Source organism: Xenopus laevis, chromosome 7L (genome assembly GCF_017654675.1).
Source record: "Xenopus laevis strain J_2021 chromosome 7L, Xenopus_laevis_v10.1, whole genome shotgun sequence".
In the NCBI taxonomy this organism is placed as follows: Eukaryota; Metazoa; Chordata; class Amphibia; order Anura; family Pipidae; genus Xenopus; species Xenopus laevis.
The window spans coordinates 13099599-13126830 of NC_054383.1; the positions used below are offsets into that span (position 1 = coordinate 13099599).

Here is a 27232-nt window from a genome sequence, read left to right on the forward strand (position 1 = left end):
AACCAGATGTACTGCCAAACAGAGTCTCCTGTAAGCTGCCAGTCAACATAGGGCTACAAGATATCCAATCATATCCTTTATTTGGCACCCCAGGAACTTTTGTCATGCTTGTGTTGCTCCCCAACTTTTTTTTTACATTTGAATGTGGCTCACAGTAAAAAGGTTGGGGAACCCTGCCTTAGAGGGTGGGAATAACTTCAACATGGGATGACAAATAGGCAGGGGCGGAACTATCGGGGGAGCAGGGGGTGCGAGAGGGCCAGGGCCCGCACCCCCTCATGGCCCCCCGGCAGTCAGCACGCCGCATATTCCCGGCCAGTTCCAGGTGTACGGAGGGGGGCGGGGGGCCTGGGTGCTTGTCCTGCGCCAGGGCCCGCCCCCCTCTAGTTCCGTTTCTGCAAATAGGCGCACTAGTCCTACAATTTACAACTGATATTATAAACTCAAAGTGTGTTTTTATGCATTTTGCAACGTAGTATTGCATAGGTTGGCCCAAAACCCTCATGACTTGACTGGGTTCAGCTCAGTGCAGCACTTATTTATCGGATTGCAGCCGGGTGGCAGGCCAAACTCTGCCCACAGCCCTCCACAACCATAATGTCAAGGTGGCCCTATCTCTCCTCCTATTACTCTGAAAACTGTCCAAAGCCTTTAATGCTTCAGGAAGATGGGAGGACTAGATTACACCAATTAATATACAGTAAGTATATATTAAACCATTTGACCTCCAGCTGATGTTGAAGGCTGGTAGACACTGGTTGGCAATCCCTAGATTAAGATACTGAATACGAGTAATACGTAATTTATGCCATGTTTATAGAATGATGAAAAACAAACAATTTGCTTTTGTTCAGATTTTTATTGTTTGTATTTCATATGCATTAACTATGGGTCTCTGTGCTGCCCTTTAGATTATTATGACCTGCTTATTATTTTTCAGTTGCAGTCATTTCATGTGATGAGTTTTGCTTTACTCTGCCCATACTTTCTCTGCTTTCTGGGCTATTTGACTCTTCACTGTCACTCTCATCATTCTCATCTAATCTTTTTATCCTCTGCTCATTTTCATCTTTTCCTTTACCCTTCCAATCTTTCTCCTCTTTCCTTTTGCCTTTCCCATTCTGTACAGTTGGTCCCTCTCTTGGGTTATGCATTCAGGAATCTAATATGTACTTAATCTCCTTGGTGGGGCTCAGGCTGTTCAATAGCTACACTACTCCTATCCTCCTGTGAATATTCCAGTGAATAACTGCACACTGTCTTTACTATTAGGCCTATTTGGTCTAGGCTCCAGTCTTCAACTACCTGTCTGGCCAGGTTGAATCCAGAAAGAAATGAGATAGAGCATGTGTGCTTTCTCTTTTATACAGTAGAACAGTGACAGAGAAACCTTTAACACAGTAAAAGGAACCAGTTTCCCACCCATGAGTGTTCAAAACTCTAAATTAGGGCCACTCTTATGGAACTGCCGGTATAAATGGTAAAACAATCTCTAACATGTTCATTTAAAAACTAAAAAAATCTCCACTGAAAATTAATGAGATAAAAATCACTCTAAAGTACTTTGTTATTAGCTGGCACAGTTTTATTGTTTGCAATAAAAGCATACAGTCAAAAAAGCATACAGTAGTGCTGCTTTCTTAATGCAGTTATTGAGTTATTCTTCTTTACCTTTTCCCTTCCCTTTCCCCTTTCCTTTCCCCTTTCCCTTTCCTTTCCCCTTTCCTTTTCCTTTCCCCTTTCCCTTTTCTTTCCTCTTTCCCTTTCCCTTTCCTTTCCCCTTCTCCTTTGCTTCTCCTATATTCTCAGGTTCTTCTTCTACTCCCCCTTGTGATCGCTTTGATCTAACTACTACTGCATCACCCTGGACCCCATATGATCTTTTTTGTCTACTTTCGTGTCCATTCCTTTCAACAGAGTTGGAGTCAGTTTCTTTGCTTCTGCTATTATCAGCCTTATTATTGTGTTGCTCTTCTTCACTATGGCTGTTACTCTCATTTTCTCTCTTTCTACGATGGATCCCCTGGTTTTCTTCTTTCTCTTGACTTTTGTCATCTTCAATTCCCACTGCCTCTTCCCCATGGTCTTCGTTCTCTTCCACAGCTTTTAGATTTTTCTGGGACTTTTTCTTGCCATAATTGACTAAGTCTGCTGCAGCTGGAAGATATAACACAAATGTTGTGAGTTCCAAAAGTTATTGATCTTAGACCCCCAGACACGCTTATATTTTCTTACTTAAAGTTTAAAAAACAAGATCTAATTTCCTTTTCAGATTCAGATAAATTTGAATTAATAAATTAATAAAGAGCCCAGTGTCAGACAGACTCCCTCTCTCCATTTTGAAATCCTCAAAAAAATCGGCACTGCACAATGAGCCAATCGCAGCAGTGTGCGTGCGCACCGAGCGAGCCTGCATGCGTGCGCGCCGGCCATGCTTCACAGTAGGGGCCGGACGGGGGGCCCTGGACAGCGGTCCCGGTGGGCCCTGGGCCCCCCAGTCCGACCCTGAAAGAGTCATATGAAAGGACATGGGAACTTCCAACTCCTTGGGGTAGATTCAAGGACGAAGTGGCTAACGCTAGCGACAATTCGCCAGCGTTACCATACGTAGGGACATTGCCTATTCACTGACAGACGCAGGCGTCAATTCGCCAGCAAAAAAAAAAACATTGCTAGCATTCGTTTGCACTCTCTGGCGAAAGGTCATTAATCCGCAATTTCAGTAAAGTGCGGATTTTACTGAACGTTACCTCTTTCGCCAGAGTTGACTTCGCCACCTCAGACCAGGTGAAGTGCTTAAAAGCAGCCAGATCTTCCTCAATCTTCTGTCACTTACATCATATCCTGTCTGCCAAAAATGTATTAAAGTTCAAAAAACGCTGGCGCCTTTTCCTTTTTGTAAGTGGGATTCCCTGCAAAAGTCCTAGCTTCAACTTTTTTTGGGTAACTGCTTTTCTATAGAAACTTCATAACACATGGAACATTCATTTTACAGTGGGATCATGTTTTGGGCATTATATAAATTCTCTTGTCTTTATTAAGGTTCCCTGGACATTTTTAATAAAAAGTGGTAACTTCAAGCATTTGCACCAACATTTATAATAAAGACCTCCATAAAACTTTAAATCAAAGTCTCTGGGGAGCTTTTGATGCTTTTGGGTAGTGATGGGTGAATTTGCGCCGTTTTGCTTTGCCGAAAAATTTGCGAAGCGGCGCCGGCGTCTCGTTTTTGACGCCGGTGAATTTTCGCCAGTGAATTTTTGCGCCCGTTTCGCGAATCGCGCGAATTCGCCCATCACTACTTTTGGGCAGTGGGAAGGAAATCTGAATAGGGGGACACTTTTTCAAAAGGGGTAGGCTGATTTTCTTTATTTTAATGAAAAGTTCCCAAATATAGATTAATTTGGTATTATGTTATGTTTTGCAAGTTTTCGTTGCGTGTTTTTTAAAGTTCCAATAAAATTAGAAGTTTTATATGAATGTTGGTCTGGTGAATGCGCCCCATCAGAATAAGCTGCGAGTGCTCATTTACTGCCTTCAATTGCCCTGGAAGTATAGGAGAGGGAATTATTAACCATCTGTAATTTTTTTATGTAAAAGATATATCAAAGAAAACAAAGACGAGGCAGTGAATTCTTGGCAGACTTGAATATAAATGTAAGTGCCGTGATTTTTTGGAGTTTCAAATCATTGGTGTGTGTAGGTGCCCCCCTTGTGTGTGTAGGCGCCAGCGAGATTTGGTCAAACAAATTGAATTTCTTTAAAATAAATTAAGAGAAAAGAAAAACAACGGTCATTGAGAATTCTATTCGTTACACCTATGGGTCACTGGCCATGAACTGCACAGGCCTACATGTCTATGGATCATGAGATCTGTCCAGCTGCTCTGCTGGATATCCTGGAACTCATGATGTGTGTTGCTCCCTTGCAGGTCTGAATTTAAATATAAGTGCTATTAGATACATTTGTCCAGCAAATTGTAGATTGTAATGAATAACATTCAGCACCAGGAGGAAGGTTTGGAAAGTGGAACACAATTCCCAGAGCTGATGTCATCAAAACACCTGGTGATGAAAGGTACTTACATCTAATTAATTTCATGCACTTCATTCCACAAGGGCTTCTGCAGCATCTGGTGTCGTCAGAGCAGTCTCCATCCTTGGAACAGTCTTCCATAGCAGAAAAGTCAGGCAAGAGGGATTTGTTATGTGTATGATTACTCTTCATATATTTTGCGATCATATCCCAGATCTCTGGGTGCTTTTGAAAATACTGGTCGGGGCACATGGCTTGATTTTCATTCTCTGCTGAAGTGGAGAAAAGTCAAGTGTTCTGAATGCTGTCTTTGATGGCATTGAGTTAAAATCAGGCAATACATACTAGGGATGCACCGAATCCAGTATTCGGTTCGGGATGCGGCCTTTTTCAGCAGGATTTGGATTCGGCCGAATACTTGTGCCTGTCCGAACCGAATCCAAATCCTAATTTGCATATGCAAATTAGGGGCAGGTAGGGAAATCACGTGATTTTTCATCACAAAAGAATCATTATTTTTCTACTTTTTCCATTCCTGGCCCTAATTTTCTTATGCAAATTAGGATTTGGTTCAGCTGAATCGTTCACTAAAGATCCCAAATAGTGGATTCAGGGCATCCTTAATAAATACACAAATTAGGCTAAAGCAATATTAACAAGGTCACCATCAGTAATTTAGGGTCCCCATACAAGTAAGTTAGCAGGCCCCAATTATTAGCCCACCAGTCACCTGAGCCCACTGGGCCCTGAAACAGGTAGAATAGAGCCCACCCAGTCACACCTCATTAAGTCAAATCCCCATACGAAGAACACATAGTTGTATCAAGTAATATATTGTTTGTTTGATATCTTTTTGGGTAGGTTAAGCTTCCCAAAATCATCATTATTCTCCGCCTATGTGTTGTGATCCAAATGGTTGATCCATTAATTGGATCATTCCAATTTGGACCAGCATATTGGTTGCCAAATCGGGTAAAGATCGCTTATAGGGGCGCCTGCTGTGTAAATCCGGCACTGCTTCCAATACTTTATTATGCTCCGCTCTATCTCAATATTTTACATTATCATCTCTCTGCCTAATGCACTTCCAGGAATATTCCAGGAGTTGTGTAAAAAAAAGTACCTATATTTATTCTCATTGAAGACATTTTTCTACATGTTTCCTGGTGTGACTATTCCTGCCCTCCCCAAAAATAAACAAAAATCTGAGTAACAAAGTGATTGAAAAATCACCAATAACAGAAATATTCTGAAAATAAAATGAACATCTTACTTTGTTCTTGTGCGCTGATCACCGCAATGAAAAGCAACAAAGAGACGACTTGGATCTTCATGGTGATTTGAAGACAAATGTGACCCAATACACAGACAGAAGAAAAGTAAGTTCAGCTCAGACTTCCAATGGAAAGAGGCTTATTTATACCACAGCGTGGAGGATCATGCCTACGGTTGGCACAGTAACCTTGTATTAAAGCATTATTCCACAGCAATGATTTTAAATGGAAGATTTACATAGAACCATAAGTGCTAACTGCACTAATTAGGATTAAATCATATTAAAAACAAGTTTTTTTTATTTTATGAAGATTTTGAATTAATCTTTGAGGCTTAGCCTATTTTGTTCTGGTTGGATTTGTGATCGGGGCCAAAATAACCTTTATGAATTATACATTATGTTTTCCTGACCTTTGAGGTTACATTTTTATATTTTCATGAGCTTAAGTAGAACACTTGGCATCTGAAGAAAAAAAAGTCCAAAATTAGGAATTGTATATTTAATGTCATTGCTCAGAGCTTTGTGGAAGTTTTAAGAACATATTTATTAAAGGACGGATTTATCAAAACTCGGATTTTGGTTTTTACAGTGATGCAAAATAGTTGGGGACAAAAATCAGATCTGGGTTTTTAGAAATAAGAAAAATATTTTTTCATCAGAAAAGCAACATTTGTAATTGATTTATATACATTTAGGGGGTTATTTATCAAAGTCTGAATTTATCCTAATATTTTCTGGTACAAACTCCGTTCAAATCTGATCTGTTTTTTACACTGTTATTACATTTTCCCGAAAATTTGCTTTGCGGGAAAAAATCGAATTTTCACGTTTTTTTTTTTTTTGATTCTTCATACAATTTTCAAGTTTTTTTAGGATTTTTCACTCGAAAACTCAGATTTTTTCCCGAAAAGTCCGAAAACGTTAGGGTATTGCACGAAACCCAGCGCACATCAAAAAGTCATTGGGACTTTCAACCTCGACAGGTCTGAGATGCCGGATTTTCAGATTCAGACTTTTCCATCCTCTGGGTTTAATAAATTCTGAAAAATGTGATTTTTTTAACAGTCTGATTTTATAAAAAAAATTAAGATTTTTTTGTGATTTATGCTACATTTTTTTTTTTGTGATTTTTCTGCTACAAATATTACAAACATAGAAATTGCCGAAAACAGAGGGTTCCTTTGCCCCATGGTTTCTCTTGTGTCCCAAAACATCCCCTATGACAATGATTTGCACATAACCTCTTTTGCAGTGCCACATAAACTTAGAGGAGGGTATTGTAAGTAATGTATCAGTGTTTGCAGATGACACAAAACTATCAAGCCCAATTAATTCCATCCAGAATGTGGCACTTGCAAAGGATCTTGACAAACTGGCAATCTGGGCAGCTAAGTGGCAAATGAGATTCAATGTTGATAAATGTAAAGTCATGCACCTGGGATGTAAAAATATGCAAAGAGGCTTTCCCTGTAACAGATCTGGTGACCCAATAAACACAAATATATGGTATAATGTATGTATTACGTCTGCAACTCCTTCAGAAAATGATGTTTTTTGCGTCAATGTGTTTGAGTCCTGCGAGACCAACTATAACCTGTTTTACATAGCGCTGTTACATTCTGCATTTCATGCTCCAAATGTATAACTGTTCAACCTAACTTAACAAGTTGTGGTCCTGCGAGACCAACTACACTTTATTTCAGTAATGCCTACTTTGTTTGTGTTTAGTTTTGCTTTTGTCTAAAATTCAAAATAAAAACCTTAAATCCAAGCCACTTATACCCTTAATGGGACTGCAGTAGGCAAATCCATTATGGAAAGGGACCTTGGAGTCCTTGTAGATGATAAACTTGGCTGTAGCAAGCAATGCCAGTCAGCAGCATCAAGGGCAAATAAGGTCTTGAGCTGTATTAAAAGGGGCATAGAGTCACGGGAGGAGGGGGTCATTCTTCCTCTGCATAGAGCACTGGTAAGGCCCCATCTAGAATATGCCGTACAGTTTTGGTCTCCATCACTCAAACAGGACATTATTGTATTAGAGAGGGTACAGAGAAGGGCAACTAAGCTGGTAAAAAGTATTGAAAATCTTAGCTATGAGGAAAGACTGGCCAAATTGGGGATGTTCATGCTGGAGAAGAGGCGCTCAAGGGGTGATATGATAACTATGTATAAATATATAAGGGGATCATATAATAATCTCTCTAATGATTTATTTACCAGTAGGTCTTTCCAGCTGACAAAAGGTCACCCATTCCGATTAGAAGAAAAGAGGTTCGGAGGGTTTTTTTTTACAGTGAGAGCTGTGAAGATGTGGAATTGTCTCCCTGAATCAGTGGTACAGGCTGATACATTAGATAGCTTTAAGAAGGGGTTGGATGGTGTTTAGCAAGTGAGGGAATACAGGGTTATGGGAAATAGCTCATAGTACAAGGTGATCCAGGGAATGATCCGATTGCCATTTTGGAGTCAGGAAGGAATTTTTTCCCCTCTGAGGCAAATTGGAGAGGCTTCAGATGGGTTTTTGCCTTCCTCTGGATCAACTGGCAGTTAGGCAGGTTATAAATAGATTTAAGGTTGAACTTGATGGACGTGTGTCTTTTTTCAACCTAACTTACTATGTTACTATGTTATAGATGCAACCATTGGTACAAGGGCCACAAAACCAAATGTATCCTTAGGCTGTACTGACTATAGTGATTGTGTCAATAAAAAATACAAATTGGGGTTTTCTATAAGTGACTGTTTGGTGATGAACAAATCTCTCTTGCAGAAAAATTCCCGAAATGGCAAAAAAGTCATGGGACACATTGAAGTCAATGGGTGTTTTTTGCAGCAATTTTTTTTTACAACACAACGTTTTTTTGTACAGATTTGAGTCTATGTCCTCTTTTGTTTTTATTTTGTTGCAAAGCCTGGTGCGAAAAAAACACTTTGGTTTTCCTTGTTCCAGGTTATCACTAATGCTCTGGGCCATGCATACAGTCTATCTGACACCCTTGGGCTGAATGCAATGTAAAGCCATTAAATAATTCACTCTCTTCTCAGTTGTAGATCTGAAAGAATGGCTCTAGGGAATCTATGTTGAACCCTAAATATTTTGAACACATTGCAGATGAATTGCCACCAAATCATTCAGTGGTTATTGAACCCTACAATAAATATATGTCCCTCCTCCTACCACAGTATGACATATCATGGTTTTCTCAACTGCAGATAATAGGTGTCTTTAAAGGGATACTGTCATGGGAAAAAAATTTTTTTCAAAATGAATCAGTTAATAGTGCTGCTCCAGCAGAATTCTGCACTGAAATCCATTTCTCAAAAGAGCAAACAGATTTTTTTATATTCAATTTTGAAATCTGACATGGGGCTAGACATATTCAGTTTCCCAGCTGCCCCTGGTCATGTGACTTGTGCTCTGATAAACTTCAATCACTCTTTACTGCTGTACTGCAAGTTGGAGTGATATCTCCCCCTCCCTTCCCCCCCCCAGCAGCCAAACAAAAGAACAATGGGAAGGTAACCAGATAGCAGCTCCCTAACACAAGATAACAGCTGCCTGGTAGATCTAAGAACAACACTCAATAGTAAAAACCCATGTCTCACTGAGACACATTCAGTTACATTGAGAAGGAAAAACAGCAGCCTGCCAGAAAGCATTTCTCTCCTGAAGTGCAGGCACAAGTCACATGACTGGGGGCAGCTGGGAAATTGACAAAATGTCTAGCCCCATGTCAGATTTCAAAATTGAATATTTTGAGAAATGGATTTCAGTGCAGAATTCTGCTGGAGTAGCACTATTAACTGATGCGTTTTGAAAAAAACATGTTTTCCGATGACAGGATCCCTTTAAACCTGAAGTAGTTCTCCACAAAAATCACCTCTAGTAAATTTAGGGGAAAAGTTGCCTCAGTCGCTTAATATAACCCACTTGCATTTAAGAGATTGGCACAAGCCTCATTGTGGGATAGACATCATATGTCTCAATCTTACACTTGGATTGAAGACAGTCTCTATAAAAATTGGTTCCTAGCTCTAATATATCATTTTTCCAACTGCACCAGTGGAGCAAGGGTCCTGTCCAACATGGAGGCCATGAACACCCCAGATCCAGTGCCCACTATTATTGGTCTCCCTGGTGGTTGGAAAGGATCTTTGTGAAATGTGGGCAGCCTATACAGTACAGGAGTAATAGGTTTCTCTACATAAATGTTATTTCTTATCTTGACTGAAATGATCCCCTGGATTACCATATCCAGGGGAATCAAATTTTAACTATTCCCCTGGTCGAATTTCACTAAAAAATACTCAAAAATTCGAATTCAAAATTCATAATTTGAATTCATAAATAAGACGTTTCACTTCGACCCTTGATAAATCTGCCCCTTAGGGACAAATTCACTAAACTGTAGATATTTGTCAGCTCCGGCTTCGCTCTCATCGCAACACTTCGCCAGGATATCGCTAATTCACTAAAATCCGAAGTTGCGTCCAGGGCGCCGAACTACACAAGCCCAGGGAACCTTAATAAAATAAAATAAAGTTATTATATTGCCCTACACATGAGCCCAGTGTATAGTTTATGTGCCATATCTTAGGAAACGTATGGGGGAGCCTGGGTACCCAAAAAATTTTTTACGGACTTTTGCAGCCTATCACCCTGAAAAAGTAAAAGACGCCAGCGTTTTTTGGGACTTTTTTTTTTTGGGGGGAAATTTTTAAACTAAAAATTGAAGAAGCCCTCTACATTCCATTTTACTTCGCCTGGTCTGAGCTGACAAAGGCAAGTCTGGCGGAACAGGTAACTCTTATGCCAGAGCGAAACTTCGCCTGGCATAAGAGTGCGAAGTATCGCTAGAGTTTGTCTCCTTCGCTAGTGAAGTTACGCCTGCGTCCGTTAGTAAATTGGCGAAGTCCCGAAATTACGTCACGCTGGCGAATTTTCGCTAACGTTAGTCACTTCGCCCTTTAGTGAATTTCCCCCTTGGTGTCTAACACCTTTATCAGAGGGCTTCATTGTAATTTCAGATCTTCCCTTCAAATTTAACAGAGCAGCTTGTTCAGATTTAGCGATAAGGGGGGGAGGGGGGAGGGACCCTACAACTGCTTGATCCCAGGCATCCTTCCGTAAACTCTTTCTCTGCTTGTTTAATATTTGTCTCCATAGCAGGGTAACCCATAGGTGCCTGTGTGTGTGGATCTCTGCATTGTAAGTACAATAGATATTAGTCAGCCACTATAGCATTGCTGTTGCTGCACCAATAGCTCCTGGATATTCACAAAGTGGCCACCAAAGCATGGCTATGGCCACAGAGACTTTTTGAGATACATCTGAGTGTTTAGGCACAGTTTGTCCATGGGGAACCCATAACTGCTTTTGTGACCCCATTGTTTTCCACAATACCAATAGCAGGTTGTTTTTTCTCCCATTATCTATATGTAGTTTTTCTGGCAGTTTCAGGTTCAGGGAGTGACACCCATAGAGCAGTCTGAGTGCTAGTGCCACAAGTACAGAAACAACGGATGAGTTCCCAAGGACTTGATACGGGTATTGATCCCAGGAGCCATAAATAACATAAGGATGAACCGTTTCTTCCCCTAGCATTTCACAAATTTTTGTTTTGTGTACAGAGTATAGTGTATTTTTTTTGTTATTTACCCACTCTACTTCTAGAGTAGCTGTAAGCTGCTTGTTGGGCATTGGCACTAAATACATTTCATAAAAAATAAGTAACCACGCTCTAAGTATCCAGGCTCCGTCTTCTAATACAGGTTCATATTGGTTCATTTAGGCTGATGACTTTGCTAAAAAATACAGTTTTCTTCGATTTAACATAAATATATTACAATGAGAAATTAATGTGTTCGCATAGTTTATCTTTACAGCAGGAAAGGCAATAGCAATACAGTGACAATGTGTTCGTTTCCAAAGAGGGGGAAAATGTAGTTTATATTTGTTCTAAGAATGTTAATATTTACAGACAGTAGCAGAACCAGTTCTGTACAAATCCTTTCTCCTGTCACTACTTTGTGGTCATTGAAGCAGAGCATGATGGCTGCTGTGCAGTAAAGCAATCTCTATGTGCAAAGTTGATGCAATAGCCTTGTTTTGAACCCGACCCGACCCGCCATTTGCCAACCCAATTGAGTGGGTTAATATTTATATGAAGGTACTTTGCAAAGTCTAGGAATGTTTTCTGGCCTCCAGAGGAGCCACTAACACAAGGTCACAGAAGCATAGAAGGTTTATCCATCCCCTAGTTTCTTCAATGGCGATGCTGATTCTTTCATTTAAATTTCAGAGAATTTTTTGATTGATATATTGATAATATGCCCCTACTTAAAACGTAAGGTCATAAGTAGCCACTTAATTGATTGCGAGAGTATCAGGGTATATTCTCATAAAGTGTAACCTTTTGATCAAGGTCCTTTAGTCTCTTGTTTGTTTCTGTTTGAACCCTTGTTTGCAATGTTTCATTGATGAGTATAATATAATGGACAATGTATCTATAATATTGGGCGAATAAATTGGGCAGGCGTGAAATCAGGGCGAATTTCCGCGTTTCGCCACCAGCGAATGAATTTGCGAAGCTCCTGTGAAAATACGTTGGCGTTCAAAAATTTTTGGACGCACGCCAGAAAAGTGGCTTGCGTCGAATCCATTGCGCGTCAACACTATTCGGATACCCATTGACTTTAACGCTGGCATCAAAATTGACTTGGGTGTCAATTTTTGGGTTTAGCTCATTTTTAGCCGAATTTTCCGGTGAAGCGAAACACGAGAAATTCGTCCATCACTATGTATCAGTAACATTTTATGAAATATGATTATAATAAACCATACAAACGACGAAGACCTTATAATATGTACATAAAAGGGAAGTGATGCCAATGATCGGTGCTTTGTGATGTCACATAAAAAGAAAATGATGTACACCTTATTATAAAGAATAAGAATGTTTGAGTTTGACCTGTGTAAAAGCACTCTGTCTATGGTTTTGTGTCTTAAGATGGTCATGGACCTCTTAAATCACTACTCATATCCTTATATTTTACAACAAGGGGTACAGTAATCCCAATATGATTGATGGGAACAACCTATTTAAACTTCATAGGGAATAGCAGAATGGGGGATTGACATTCTATTTGTTGAACTTCATGTTTTCTGTCTTCATGAAGCTACTGTACCTTTTCTCTCCTGTGTCGGTCATGCAGAAAATGCTCAAACATACGTTTTATGTAACTTAACTTGCTATTCCCATCCGTATTTCCAATTCTCATTGTCTCGTCGTCTTCTGTCATGGGAAAAAAAGGCACCTGAGCATAACTAATACATAAGATGCCTGAAATGAATCAGTGCTGGCCAAATCCTGGAAAGCCTTTAGGTCTTACAGATATTTACAGACGATGGATCCATAGTCGTGTCTATTTGCCCCTCCTCTGTCACCTGACGTGATCCGTATTTAAGGCAGAAGTGCCACGTTCTTCCTCTTTAAATTGGTATCTTTTTCCAGCCTCCACTTCCCAGTGTTATAGCAAGGGGGGCTGTGCGTAGCACCAGGAATGATGAAGCTTTTAATAAGCTTTGCCTTATTGGCTATCAGTGCTGCTGTTCCAGTTGAAGGTAAGTAATATTTTTATGCTTTATTTTAGTTTTGGGGTGTTGAGGAGTAATATAACAAATATTTGATGTACATAGTGAATTATTATTATTATGAATATGAGTGAGAAGATATCCTAAATGTACTATTATTAAGAAATAAATGACAGATGTGGAGGTCACAACTGATACATATTGTACCTTGTGGTTTCCAAACTCTTGGGTTGCACCAACCCTAGAGTGGCTGAGAAGAGTGACTGCCCTAGCCTGAAAACCGATTAAGGCTAGATTCTGCGACTAATCCCTTTATGCGATTTTAAATACTCCTTGAAGACCAACTTTAAGGTGCCTAGAACTTTCTTATTCTATGGCCGACTAGCAGCAACATTTTCAGATTTGTGTATCCTGATTATGAGCCAAAGGTGGCATTGACCAAAGTTGGACCTCACGTGGGAATTTAAACCAAAAGAAGTATGAAGACTTCTGGTACACATTCCAAGTAGGAATAGAGTGAAGTCCGGTTTATAACTGTGCAAGGTATTTCTTCCCCTCATACAAGAGAGGAAGGAAGAAAAGAAGGAAATGATGCTGGAGAGAGATGCGAATAAGGAAAAAGGAAAGTTGGTCTTCAATTGGTCTTCAAGTCATACATTTCATCTATTGCCTAATTCAGCATTTACTGTGGGAGTATCATAAAGCTATCACTTTTAAATAATTTCTAGAGGAATAATGGCATATAACATTTTTTAAAAAGTCAGTTCTCTCCAAATTTTGCCAAAATTTGCAATGCTATTTGCCTTTGGATACTATGGGCCAGATTAAATGATGTGAGAAAAAGTTATCTCATGGTTTATTACATGAAAACTCATTGACTAGATTCAATCTGAGGAGAAAACCCTTTTTCTCCTAACTCAGTTCCAGTTTTTTCCCATAGACTTCAATAGAGTTTTCAAGTGATAAACCATGAGATACGTCATTGAATCCAGTCAATGCCTTTTCACGTGATAAACCCTTTTCTCATTCAATTGAATCTGCCCCACAGTGAGATACAGTAGGTTTTTCTAAAGCGAATTATATCTCAAATTGAATCTCATCCATGTGTTTTCATGTGATAAACCTTTTTCTTATTTCCCCTATTACACAGGGTTTTCCTTGCCAGGGAAACCCAACTTGGCTGACTTTGGGCTAAGCGACAAAGACCTTTCTGAAGATCTTGGTGGTATTCCTCTGCTAGAACCTGTTTTACTGAGGAACCCAGAAGGTCAGTTGATATATAAAACATCTTCTTTGCCAGGAGTTTTTTGTTCTTAATTGGCATTCAACCACATATTATTTGTGTGTTTGGTTTAATTGCTTTTGTAAAGGTAGAGATTGACCAGGAAAATGTATCAAAGTAAGGGTAATCACATTTACCTTACACCATCTACTGTTTTATTTATCATGAGGTGGTAATGTTTGGGGTTAGACTAGAACTGTATAGGATTGTGTAAGACATTAAAATGGATAGGACTAGAAAGAGAGTGGTAAAGCAGTTTGGCAAATGTATGGGGCTTCAGGGTTTATTTATTATGGTCAGGAGTATAAGTGCTGGCTGGAGCCCAAGGGGGAGCATAAGCATGCCAAATTCAGCTTGGTAATAGACTCAGTGCTCATAAATGAAAAGCAGCCCTGTTGTTAACATCAACCTCAGGGTGTTAAGTTTAAAGGAGAAGTAAAGTTTAACTAACGTAGTAGGCTAGAAATGTTTTACATTATGTTTTGGGCTTCTATACCATCCCAAGGCAACCGCAGCCCTTTAGCAGTAATGATCTGTGTCTCCAAAGATGCCCCAGTAGCTCCCCATCTTCTTTTCTGCTGATTCACTGCACATGCTCTGTGCTGCTGTCACTTACTGAGCTTAGGGACCCACTCACAATATACAGTACACAAAGAATAGAAATGTCACAATATAAGGCTGATTGGTAATTAATACAGATATTACTACATGGCAGCACAGAATTTAATAATAGCATCAGAATTTAATAATCAGCCCTGTAACATCAGCTTATATTACAGACCAACCTCATTTTCTGCTGGATAATTAGTGATGACCCCTAAGCTTAGCTTCTCAACAGCCAATCAGAGCCCACTGAGCATGTGAGTGTCACAGACACTTTCCAAGATGGTGACCCCCTGTGACAAGTTTGAAGTCCTGGATCATTGCTGCTATTGACAAGCTGAAACTTTAGGCTGGTGCAACAAGTGCAGTATATAAATTATTATTAACCATATTCATTTTTACGGTTAAGTTCTCCTTTAAGTACAGGACTATGAAGAACCTTGCTGTCCCCATTGAATAATGAGCAAGGAAAGCACATACAAGTGAATGCCTATTTACCCTCCATGTGCACCATACATTCATTCCAATAAATTAGTAAATCAAATTATAATAAGAAGAATGTCCAACCTGTGGCCTTTCAGTTCTTAAACTGAGTGTTGCATGGCGCAGTGTGCTACAAAGTGTGTTTACTGAATAAAGACCTTTACATTATAATTCACATGACAACATGTAATAAAGAGTGGTAGAGTGCAAGGGAAATATTTTCCTAAAGGTCCTCCAAGCTAAGGGTGGTTGTAGGTTAATGAGGGGCGTTGTTGTTTAAGAACTGAAAGGCCACAGGTCTTCTTCTTCTAATTTGTTTTACTAAATGCATTGGAATGAATGGCATAGAATTTTACAAAATGAAATATACTCGTAAAATGCATCTAGATGAATTTAAGCCTATGGGGTAGTGCAATGTTCTGACCTTCTTCCTTTTTGGCTACCTGCAATTGATATGCTGCTTCTTCCCACAACACTAATTTGATGTAAACAAAGAACCACAGAGCAGGCTTAAATGTGTCCCAGTGTGAGAGGCTCTTTCAGCATAAATGTGTTGATCGCCTAAAGGAAAGTAGGAATGAAAAACAATGGCTTACAATAGGAGGCATCATCAAATTGTCAGGTGGAACTGGAAGGCATTAAAAAAATGCATTATACAGGTCTGACTTCAAATATACGCACTCTGGAATCAGGCATATTCAGATTATTATGTGGTTGCACATTCGGTTCTATTAATGATTAGCTATAGATGTATTTGCTTACGCTATAACCGTGATGTAAGATATGCTTTTTTAAATTCATTCATACTGCAGATATACTGAAGGGTTTTAAACTTGATGGCCATGTAGAAGAGAAGGGTGCTGCACCTGCTGCGGAAGGCAGCTCTTCTGAAGAGGATAAAGAAGAAGAATCCTCTAGTGAAGAAGATGCAAAGCAAGAAGCTGCCCCCTCTGAAAAGAAAAGCTCCTCCTCTGAAGAAGAAAGCTCCTCCTCTGAAGAAGAAAGCTCCTCCTCTGAAGAGGAAAGCTCCTCCTCTGAAGAAAGTAGCTCAGAAGAACCAGCAGCTGCTGCCCCCATTGAAGAGGCAGCTCCTGCACAAGAGGCTGAGGCCAAGACAGCAGAGGTTGCCAAAAAAGAGCCAGAGGCAGCTGACAAGCCCTTTGCCAATCTAAAAAACAAATTTAATATTGCCTACTTCCCTGAACGCAAAAATCTTGAATTGTCATTTAAGAAGAGCTTCATAAAAGACAATGCCAAAAAACATCATGGCAGCCGTTCTGCTTTCAACATACGCAGATAAAAAGATACGTGAGCACGTACGTACTGTATTTTTAATTATTCATTGTCTACATTCAGTGTTCAGGGTTCCGGTACCAGTACAGAGATGCACACATCAATGTGATAAAGTTGTACTCTGATTATTTTGTTTGCGCAAACCATTTGTGCATTGTACCATTCTTTAGCCTGTGGCCTGTGTACTTTTATATGGTCATGAAACTCCTTGGTGACTTTGAATAATATTATATTTTATAATAGGGGCAATGCAAAAGGATGTACAAAATCCTGTGTCATCTGCTCACACTCTGCTGCTCCCTGTGTTTTGTCAGATCATTGTCACTATCATTAAACACATTTTTCTAGCAACAATACGTAAACAGGCTCAAAGAAGCTGGAAAGGGGGTGCCAACATTTTAGGTACCTTTAGTGATTGTAATTGCTCATCTGAGACCCCACTGGCCCAGGATCTCAGGTAATGATTTCCTTGCCTTCTCCTTTAAGCTCACTCTTCTGATGTTGGATTGGAGTGTAATATCAAGATGCCAAGTAATTTAGAAAACAGCAAGATGACTACATAGAACTACAAGTCAGTCTTCTAATTGGACAATCCTCTTATTAAGTTTCAGGTCACCGACTTTATTGGAGGCTTTACATCCCCTTTAAATCAGGGCCCTGCACCAAACATCTTACTCCAGGCTCACCAGGATGCAATTTACCTACAGAATATACAATATATTTATAATGTCTGCGTGTTGTTATATTAAATTTAATCGTCTCCTGTTTTCTTTTCAGGTATGAAATGAAGCATTTCCCAGAAGTGACTACAATACAAGCTTTTCTTTTCCTCTCCTTCCTGCATTAGTCTTTTAGCCTGCATCTCTTCAGCATAATAAAGCATTCAGCAACATCCCTGTACTTGTCTGGGTTCTCTGGCTTCTATAAAGGTGTTTTAAACACTCATTACAGATTCCTTTTTTGTTCATGCTGTGTTCTTTCCTTTTGCCATAACTCTTCTTTTGTCTACCCAAAGCCCTCCTGACAGTCCTGTGTGTACAGAATGGATACTGGATACTTGGGACATGGTATGGCCAACTGAGCCTGATAACTTCTGCTCTATCCCTATGTTGCATGGATGGACATGAGCCAAACAAATCAGCAAGTCCTAAAGTTGTGATAATTTTGTGATTCATTATGAGGTCATTGTTTATGTTAAATATACAAAACAATTACAGGAAAGATTCATAGGGTGCATCTGGGAAAATTTGCTAGGATGGGTGGTTTTTAAGGGTTTAGTGAAGAATGAAGGGGTGCACAGCAAGCAGTGGCGTAACTAGAAGACACTCCATGGCAAAATGTTTTTAAAGGTCTTCTTCCACCAACCCTTAGGAAGTTTTTGTGTTTAAAACAAGGACAACTTACCCCTTACATGACCCATGACACACTTGAGCCCTGATACACTCTATAAAGTTTACTATGTCTCTTCTTACTTGTGTTATATAAGCTGGAGCTGGCAATGGGTAGCTAGATCAGCAAGTTGGACTTACTCTGGAGACCTTGGTGTTAAAGGAGCTATTCCTGGAGCAGAGCGGAGCTTGAAAAAGTCTAATTCAACCAGTCTATGAGGATGGGCCTTTCTATGGGAACTTGAATTAGTAAACTGAAGGCCCCAGACTGGAGAGCAGCTAGGATAAAATTTAGACATAAGGGCAATTTGCTCTCCTATATATTCCTGGGAGTCCAGCTAGAAGGTCAGTTAAGGTGAGTGAAAACCTATTTGTTGTCCTACATATTCATGAAACTATGCTTTAATGGCTGATACATTTTTCCATAGCTCAAGAGGCCCTAAGCAAATGATGGACCCCAAAGGTGTCTTAAATCAGAAAAGTTCCACATAATTATTCCACATTCTGCTGAAGTTACCTAGGGGTGGAGGATTTCGTGGGCCGCTTTATTAAAACTTCTTTCTTTGTCCTGGCAAATCACTTTATAAAGAAACATTATATAAATCAACAGCAACATCAGGAATTCAACTGCAATTTATCCCACTGTCCATTGTTGCTGCCAATCAGAATTTACTGACCCCCCTCCAAAAAAAATCCCTAAAGTAAGATCCTTAAAGGGATACTGTCATGGGAAAAACATTTTTTTCAAAATGAATCAGTTAATAGTGCTACTCCAGCAGAATTCTGCACTGAAATCCATTTCTCAAAAGAGCAAACAGATTTTTTTATATAAAATTTTGAAATCTGACATGGGGCTAGACATTTTGTGAATTTCCCAGCTGCCCCTGGTCATGTGACTTGTGCCTGCACTTTAGTAGAGAAATGCCTTCTGGCAGGCTGCTGTTTTTCCTTCTCAATGTAACTGAATGTGTCTCAGTCATACATGGGTTTTTACTATTGAGTGTTGTTCTTAGATCTACCAGGCAGCTGTTATCTTGTGTTAGGGAGCTGCTATCTGGTTAACTTCCCATTTTTCTTTTGTTTGGCTGCTGGGGGGAGAAAAGGGAGGGGGTGATATCACTCCAACTTGCAGTACAGCAGTAAAGAGTGATTGAAGTTTATCAGAGCACAAGTCACATGACTTGGTGCAGCTGGGAAATTGACAATATGTCTAGCCCCATGTCAGATTTCAAAATTGAATATAAAAAAATCTGTTTGCTCTTTTGAGAAATGGATTCAGTGCAGAATTCTGCTGGAGCAGCATGATTAACTGATTCATTTTGAAAAATTTTTGTATGGGACAGTGTGGGAAGTGGGGAAGGTGTTATGCGCAGGCCTCTGCAGATATTTTATTTGCACCAATATCCCATAGTAAATAACCAGACATTTGCTCTTATTATTGTAACAGTGCAAGGTGTGCAGTTGTGCATCTTAGATTGAATGGCTGTGGGATCTATGTTGGACACTGAGTGGGAGTAACACAGGTTTAATTGGTTTCTATGAGTAGTGTTCTTCTGAAAAGATTCTGTTTGCTCTAATTTTTATTGGGTCCCAGCAGAATGTAATATGGACCCATGTGTATCTCTAGAATTTTCTGTATATTTACACAATTTACGACAATCAACAAAATTGCATTGGGTTTTATCTGCCTATGGGGCCGATGCTCTGTCCCACATGGCTTGGACTCTTGGCCTGCAACAGCCCTAAGCAGTCAACTGCTCCCCCTTACTACACACCCCCAGAATGGCCATCAGATTTCCTCTTCGTCCTAAACATATGACACACTGAAAACCAATTACAGTATATCATCCACATTTCAGGAGAACACACATACAGAAGCAAACAAAGATATAAAGGAAGAGAGAATCATGAAAGTAGAAATGCATTGTTAGTTTTGTGTGGTGTCCCCTTGGTTTGAAGGAAGCATGAAGAATGGAAGCCTATTGCTTCCACTCCACTCCTTCTTTATCTGGTATAACTGAGCTACAATTACGATTTAAATATATATATTCATTAGCAGCCATATGAACACTTAAAAACCTGCTTTCTAATAGAGCAAAGGCTACACAGTTTGTACTAAGACATATATAATAGGCCAATATAAGTCATACTTTATGCCTGGGAGTTTGTTGTGAAGAATTCTGTAATGTGGCATGACAACAGAGACACTAGCATTGCTACATTACAGTCTGGAGTTGTGGGTTTGGTTTATACCACTATGTAATGTTGGGTGGGAGGTTAGTGGAGTCCAGTGACAATGCTGTTCTAGGCTTGATTTCTGCATGAAGACTGTTTAGCAGGTCCTTATGTTTACATGGGCTTCCTGTAGGTGTTCTGATTTGCTCCTAAACCTGAAAACTAAAAACAGGTCCTCTTTCTTAATAGCAAGTTTGGTTCTGAGTAGAGTACAGGAGTGAACAACTCCAACACTCACCTGACTTCACAGAAGGAAAATTACGCAGGGCATGAATGATGTGGATTCTTCAAAGTTTAGGGAGGCTAAATCTGCTGCCAAAATATGCACTGGATCTTGCCTGTTCATCATATAATTAGTTACCATTAATTTTGCAGTTGACTTTAAGTCTTCATCTATATTGGCAAGCTCCCATACTTCAGTGTTGTGATGGCGTCCTGCCCAAAAAAATGCAGACAATTTGGTGGTGCTGCTGATGTTCCCTGGATACCTGGCATGGTATCAGTACAGTCATGCAATTTGTAAAATAGAAAGTCCTGCAAAAGGTCTTTCACACCATTTTATTTGGCCACAGAGGGTGGGATAACATTTCGGGCAGTCAAGCTACCCTTTTTTAGAAACGTTGTAATCCTAAATGGTTCCAAATTGTAATTGTCTGGGAATGAGCAAAGAAATGTATTAATGTTTCTGGATGAAGCATTAGGAAGTACCAACAACCAGAAGATATTGAAAAATCTAAATCCAAGAAGTTGTTTCAAGGTCAAAGAAATACAGGTAAAGGATCAATTATTAAACTTTATTATATTTAGAATCATTGGGTTTCCTCATAAGCTTTCTGGGTTTCTGCATAAGGGATGACCAGTGTTGGACTTGGGCTGGTAGGACACTGGGAAAAAAACCCATGGACCCTGGCCTTCATGGGCTCTGCAGACCCAGATCCGCTACCCTGTCTGGGCTGACAAGGAGAGTAAAAAAATGTTCCTTCTAAAGGCCCCCAAACAAGGGCTGATAAAAGCTGCCAAAAGCTTATTGGCCCTCTTGTTGGGCCACCCGACGGGCTTCCCTGCTCTATATCTGCCTGATCTCAATCGGGCAGTTTAAAAAATCCCGTTGGATTGCGAATGCATCTATGCGTGTATGCGGTCCCGCAATCCGACCGCCCGTATCGGATCCATTATGATCATATTATTGGGATTGTCGGATCACCCCGATATCGCCCACTTCAATGTGAGCATATCGGGTAGAGATCCGCTCTTTTGGTGACATCACCAAACAAGCTGATCTCTATGTATATAGCCCCCTTAAAATCATGCTCAAATAATTAAATCCTGATTCTAAGCAAACCATCTCTCTGTGGACACTGAAAAATCACAATTTTAAAAGTGTGCACAAAAGATATTCATGAACCCAGATCCAGAATACAGTTAACAGGTACATTGGATACTAAGTGAAAAATGTGTGTGATTTTGGTTTCCCATCGACACATCAATGCATTTCAGCAAATTTTAAAGCGAGTTTGCGAATTTTGACACAAGACAAACATTGCAGATTTGGTCAACACAGTCAACAAGACTTGAATGTAAGGAAAAAAGTTTTATTGGTAGGCCAAAAGCAGAAACAAGGTGCCACGAAAAAAATGTAGGTTGCTACAAAAATTTTATTTTTTTAAATTATGTTATGGTTATTTTAATTTTTATTTGCTACAAAAAAGTTTCACAAATTTTTGGCCTTTTCACAAATTTTTCGACAGCCTCACGAATTTTTAAGCGAAGCGAAACATTATACATTTGTGGATCACTAGTGTACACAAGTACCTACAGTAGATTGCTTTTACTGGATTTACAAACAAGGGCTCATTTACTATAGGTGGGCTAAGGTGTAATGTACAAAAAATTGGGCACCCGTAGGTGCAGGTTATTGCTCTCCAGAATATAGTTGAGCAACCATGCATTTGAATGAGAGACTGGCATATGAATAGGAGAGGCCTGAATAGCAAGATTAGTAATAAAATAAATCTGTAGCTTAACAGAGCATTTGTCAGTGTGGGGGGGGGGGTCAGTGACCTCCATCTAAAGCTGGAAAGAGTCAGAAGAAGAAGGAGAAGGCAAATCATATATACACCTATGACTTAGTACTGGAGGGTACGAAATGCGTAAGGTGTGTTTGCAGTGGGTTAGTATGTAATTTTTTTAGTATGAGTACTTAATAAACATTGATTTTAGTGATGGGCGAATTTATTCGGCAGGCGCGAATTTGTGCGATTCGAATAAATTTGCGAAACACCCGTGAAAAATTCACGAAACTGCGCCGTTTATGACGCCGGCCTCCATTTATGACGCCGGCGTCAAAAACAAGACACCGGCGCCGTTTTGCAAATTTTTCATCATTTCGCGAATTTCGCTGCAAATTCGCCCATCACTAATTGATTTTTATGGACTTTGAGATACGGGATTTTGTTTGATAATTATTAGTTTATTGTGCCTTGGGCATTGGGGCAAGATCCAAGTACTTGACTGCTCATTAGACTGGCGTACAGACTCCTCTGGCCCTGTTAATATTATGAATAGGAGAGGCCTAAATAGAACGATTATAAATCTGTAGCCTAAGGGTAGAAATACAGCAATGTCGGATGGTGTCGCATCGTTCATCCAACACAACACGACATGCTGCATCTGCATCCGACAGTCGTGTCATGTCGGATGAACGCTGCGTCAAGATCCGACATTTGTATTTCTTATCTTATTTTCCATCGCATCCGACTTCCGACGCCTGCTATTGGCGCATCGCCTCTGATCCGCCATAAACACATGGAAGTCGTCCGTGTAGTTCTACTCTTACAGAGCATTTGTCAGTGGGGGGGGGTCAATGTCCTCCATTTGAAAGCTGGAAAGAATCAGAGGTCAGAAGAAGAAGGCAAATCAATAAAAAAAGCTAGAACAAATAAAAAATTAAGGCTAACTGAAAATTGACTTAGAATTCTATAACATACTTAAAGGAGAAGGAAAGCTACGGAGGCATTTTATTGCCAATAGATTAGTTGCAATAGTGCAAACTAGAATGCTGTTTGTTCTGTAGAATGTTTTACCATACCTGAGTAAAAGCTCTAGAAACTCTCTGTTTGTTTAGGATAGGAGCTGCAGTATTAATGTGGTGTGACATCACTTCCTGCCTGAGTCTCTCCCTGCTCTGGGCTCAGATTACAGTAGAGAAGGGAGGGGAGGGGGGAGAGGAGCAAACTGAGCATGCTCTTGCCCAGGGCAATGAGGTTTAAGCTGAAAACCGGAAGTCTGATACAGAAGCCCATGAGTACACAATAGAAGGAAAGAAATGTGGTGTTTCTTTTGACAGGGGACTCAGAGCAGCACTACTTTGGGGGTTTACTGGTATATTTAGATGGACCTTTCTGATAAGGCTTACTTTGTTTTAACCTTTCCTTCTCCTTTAAAGTTAACTTAAAGTTGACCCACCCATTTAATGAACTGCTGGCTATAACGGGGCGTTGCAGTTTATCATTGCATTGACATTTAACCAGCTATTTCCCAGAAAAAGTCATTCTCCTGGTTTTCCACTTTGCCCTGCTAATGCTGAATTAATGGTGCAATACACTGTGCATTTGACTGCAGCCGGATCTGACTCCGATGGTCCCACTTAAGATAAAGTCAGGGAACCGTAGCACAAAGCTCAGCACCGGATGGCGTGGCGTTTGCAGTCACACATCAGCGACATCTTCTCTCACGCCGCCCAGTGAACTGTCAGCCTTTGTACACAGTCACATTCATTGCATCCAACACACCCTGCTCTGCTGACATCATTGGCACACGGGGCCCTAATCCCAAACATCTGTTTACTGTGTGCCTCCTGTGATGTCACAGATCCCATCAGCTGCTCTATTGACTCTTTCTATTCCAGAGAGACAAAGGTTCAAATGGATTTACTTTACCAATAAATAGAATAGAATGTCCAGGGAACCTTAATAATGACAAGAGAATTAATATAATGCCCTACACATGAGCCCACTGTGTTCTTTCAGAGTTTTGTAATTGTTTTAAAGGAGAACTAAACCCTAAAACTGAATATGATTAAAAATGCCATATTTTATATAGTGAACTTATTGCACCAGCCTAAAGTTTGAGCTTGTCAATAGCAGCAATGATCCAGGACTTCAAACTTGTCACAGGGGGTCACCATCTTGGAAAGTGTCTGTGACACTCACATGCTCAGTGGGCTCTGAGCAGCTGTTGAGAAGCTAAGCTTAGGCTCGTCACTAGTTATCCAGCAGAAAATGAGCTTCCCTGTAATATAAGCTGATGCTACAGGGCTGATTATTAAATTCTGATGCTAATTACACTGGTTTCTGTGCTGCCATGTAGTAATTATGTGTATTAATTACTAATCAGCCTTATATTGTGACATTTCTATTCTATGTGTACTGTATATTGTGAGTGGGTCCCTAAGCTCAGTAAGTGACAGCAGCACAGAGCATGTGCAGTGAATCAGCAGAAAAGAAGATGGGGAGCTACTGGGGCATCTTTGGAGACACAGATCTTTACTGCTAAAGGGCTGTGGTTGCCTTGGGCTGGTACAGAAGCCCAAAACATCATGTACAACATTTCTAGCTACTTCTTTAGTTAAGCTTTAGTTCTCCTTTAAAGGAGAAGTTCACATTTTAATTACATTTTTATCATAATATCAGTTGACCTAAACGGAGCTAGTTTTCATGTCGCCAAAAAACAAATATGATTTCTTAATCAATTTGATTGTGATTTTTTTTTGTTTTATTATTTTTATCAGCTGAAAGCTGCATAGTTCAGCACTTGTGTCCAGTCTCTCTGTAAATCACCCTGTCAATATTTTTGTTTCCTATTCCCCTCTTTGCTAATGTATAAATACAGTCTAGATGCCATCGCTCCTCTAATCTCAGTGGCGTGAAATGTGTCAGGAGGAAAGGGCTTGTTGGAGTAAAGGGACAAATTAACTCTTATATTTGTATATTTGTCGTGTTGGTTTTGTTAATATGCTTTATTTGAGGTATAAAACATAGGGATGGGCGAATTTTTTCGCCTTGTTCCGCCGAAAGACTTGTATGGCGTTGTGCGTCAAAATTAAAAGACGCGCGTCAGAAAATTTACTTTAGACTAATTTAGACTTTAATGGGCGTCTGTGACATTTCGCTGGCAGCAAATTTTTGCAGAAAAGAAACGGGTCAAATTCGCCCATCCCTACAGTAAAGACTGTACATTGTGAGTAGATTATATTCAAGCCATTGTTCAAAGGTAAAAGTCATACAATTACATACTGTTCATTTTCCATCATTTGCGCTCATTGATGAACTGCTGTAAGACAACAATAAACAGGAAGATGACATTTGCTTGAAGCATTTTAAGATGTTTTATCGTTTTTACGCATATCAAGTCTTTGTGCCACTTTTAATTTGGTGGAGAATGCGGAAACAGTGGCCTAATCTGGTGTATTTTATGGAGACCGATTTGCACATGACATGAACATTTTCTCCTTGACAGAGTTTTCACCGCCAGGTTTATAAAAGCAGGAGCAGCTCTGCACTGCTTTGTACTCCTTGATTTTATTTTAGCCTTCAGGTATATTCATACTGGGTCAGAGTAACCCTATCCAGTTCCAGTGATGGGTGTAGCACTAATATTTCCCGTTATTGTTTTATACTTTCCTATAACAATATATCTTATCGGTCTCTAAGGAAACAGTTCATGTATTGTCTTTATGTGTAAACAGGTAATATAATACCCTTTTCAGGGAAACAAATGTAGCAATTTTAGACTGTTGTTGTGCTGGTTTCGGGGTAGTGACTCTGTGGCCCAGGGGAAAGAAAAAGATCATTACCCCTGATTCATCCAATCATTTACCACTGTTCTCATCCCTGCAACCTCATACTACTCCGATACCATCTGATAAAAAGTAGATATAAAGAAGGGCACCAACCTTATACTTTTTCCTGGACTAAGATGCATTGAATATGGCAGCAACATTCCTGAATCAGGCAATGCCACGTCTGAGAGATGCTTTGTAAGATATAAATTGCTAGGGAAGGCCGGGCAGCGTGTACTAATATTAAGTACACATTTAGCACATCAAAATGTGATGATAGATAAGGTTCTCTGGAGGTAATACATTTAATCCATATATTGTAGGTTACATTTGAAAGAAAATATTAATAATAATTGAGATTATAGTCTGCTTATCAAAAAACACAATTTACCATGATGTTGTTGCTGTTGGCAAGATGCCATCAAGTTGTTGCAAATATTGCATAATTATGTATTGTTACCCATTTGATCAGCTCTCAGGCTGCCAGTGTTTCCAGGCCCTTATCATGTTCTTATCATTTACAGTAGGGGGTACATTATCCCTTATAATACATGAGTGATACTCAGAGTTCCCTGTATAACTCAGCCTGCAGCCTTGTGCCTTTATATGGTCACAGAACAACCCCTCAGTGACTTCTAATATCCTTATCATTTACAGTAGCGGGTACATTATCCCTTATAATACATGAGTGATACTCAGAGTTCCCTGTATAACTCAGCCTGCAGCCTTGTGCCTTTATATGGTCACAGAACCCCTCAGTGACTTCTAATATCCTTATCATTTACAGTAGGGGGTACATTATCCCTTATAATACATGAGTGATACTCAGAGTTCCCTGTATAACTCAGCCTGCAGCCTTGTGCCTTTATATGGTCACAGAACCCCTCAGTGATTTCTAATATCCTTATCATTTACAGTAGGGGTACAATATCTCTTTTAATACATGAGTGATACTCAGAGTTCCCTGTATAACTCAGCCTGCAGCCTTGTGCCTTTATATGGTCACAGAAACCCTCAGTGACTTCTAATATCCTTATCATTTACAGTAGGGGGTACATTATCCCTTATAATACATGAGTGATACTCAGAGTTCCCTGTATAACTCAGCCTGCAGCCTTGTGCCTTTATATGGTCACAGAAACCCTCAGTGACTTCTAATATCCTTATCATTTACAGTAGGGGGTACATTATCCCTTATAATACA

At 39.8% G+C, this 27232-nt stretch overlaps 2 protein-coding genes across 3 annotated transcripts; one reads left to right on the forward strand and one right to left on the reverse strand.

Annotated features, from left to right (window-relative positions):
- Window positions 1-862: 862 nt before the first annotated feature.
- LOC121395715 (chromatin-remodeling ATPase INO80-like) lies at window positions 863-5441 on the reverse strand. 2 transcript variants are annotated; one of them, XM_041569992.1, is made up of 3 exons: window positions 5309-5441; window positions 4086-4304; window positions 863-2157 (listed from the first exon to the last, which is right to left on the reverse strand). In XM_041569992.1, exons 1-3 carry the CDS (start codon window positions 5367-5369, stop codon window positions 1658-1660), a joined length of 780 nt encoding a protein of 259 aa, XP_041425926.1. In that variant the 5' UTR covers window positions 5370-5441; the 3' UTR covers window positions 863-1657. The 2 variants fall into 2 exon arrangements, with proteins under 2 accessions (XP_041425926.1, XP_041425925.1); XM_041569991.1 differs by having other exon boundaries at window positions 868-2157; window positions 4086-4307; window positions 5309-5439.
- A 7325-nt stretch (window positions 5442-12766) lies between these two features.
- LOC121395810 (protein gar2-like) lies at window positions 12767-17458 on the forward strand. Its single transcript, XM_041570247.1, has 4 exons — window positions 12767-12935; window positions 14056-14172; window positions 16086-16589; window positions 17344-17458. Exons 1-3 carry the CDS (start codon window positions 12875-12877, stop codon window positions 16571-16573), a joined length of 666 nt encoding a protein of 221 aa, XP_041426181.1. The 5' UTR covers window positions 12767-12874; the 3' UTR covers window positions 16574-16589; window positions 17344-17458.
- The last annotated feature ends 9774 nt before the right edge of the window (window positions 17459-27232 follow it).

Coding starts and splice junctions, on each gene's coding strand:
- LOC121395810 (XM_041570247.1), top strand. CDS start 12,875: ATGATGAAGCTTTTAATAAGCTTTGCCTTATTGGCTATCAGTGCTGCT. Junction 12,936..14,055: donor TGCTGCTGTTCCAGTTGAAG/GTAAGTAATATT, acceptor CCTATTACACAG/GGTTTTCCTTGCCAGGGAAA. Junction 14,173..16,085: donor TTTACTGAGGAACCCAGAAG/GTCAGTTGATAT, acceptor TTCATACTGCAG/ATATACTGAAGGGTTTTAAA.
- LOC121395715 (XM_041569991.1), bottom strand. CDS start 5,369: ATGAAGATCCAAGTCGTCTCTTTGTTGCTTTTCATTGCGGTGATCAGC. Junction 4,308..5,308: donor GATCAGCGCACAAGAACAAA/GTAAGATGTTCA, acceptor TCTCCACTTCAG/CAGAGAATGAAAATCAAGCC. Junction 2,158..4,085: donor GTGCATGAAATTAATTAGAT/GTAAGTACCTTT, acceptor TATATCTTCCAG/CTGCAGCAGACTTAGTCAAT.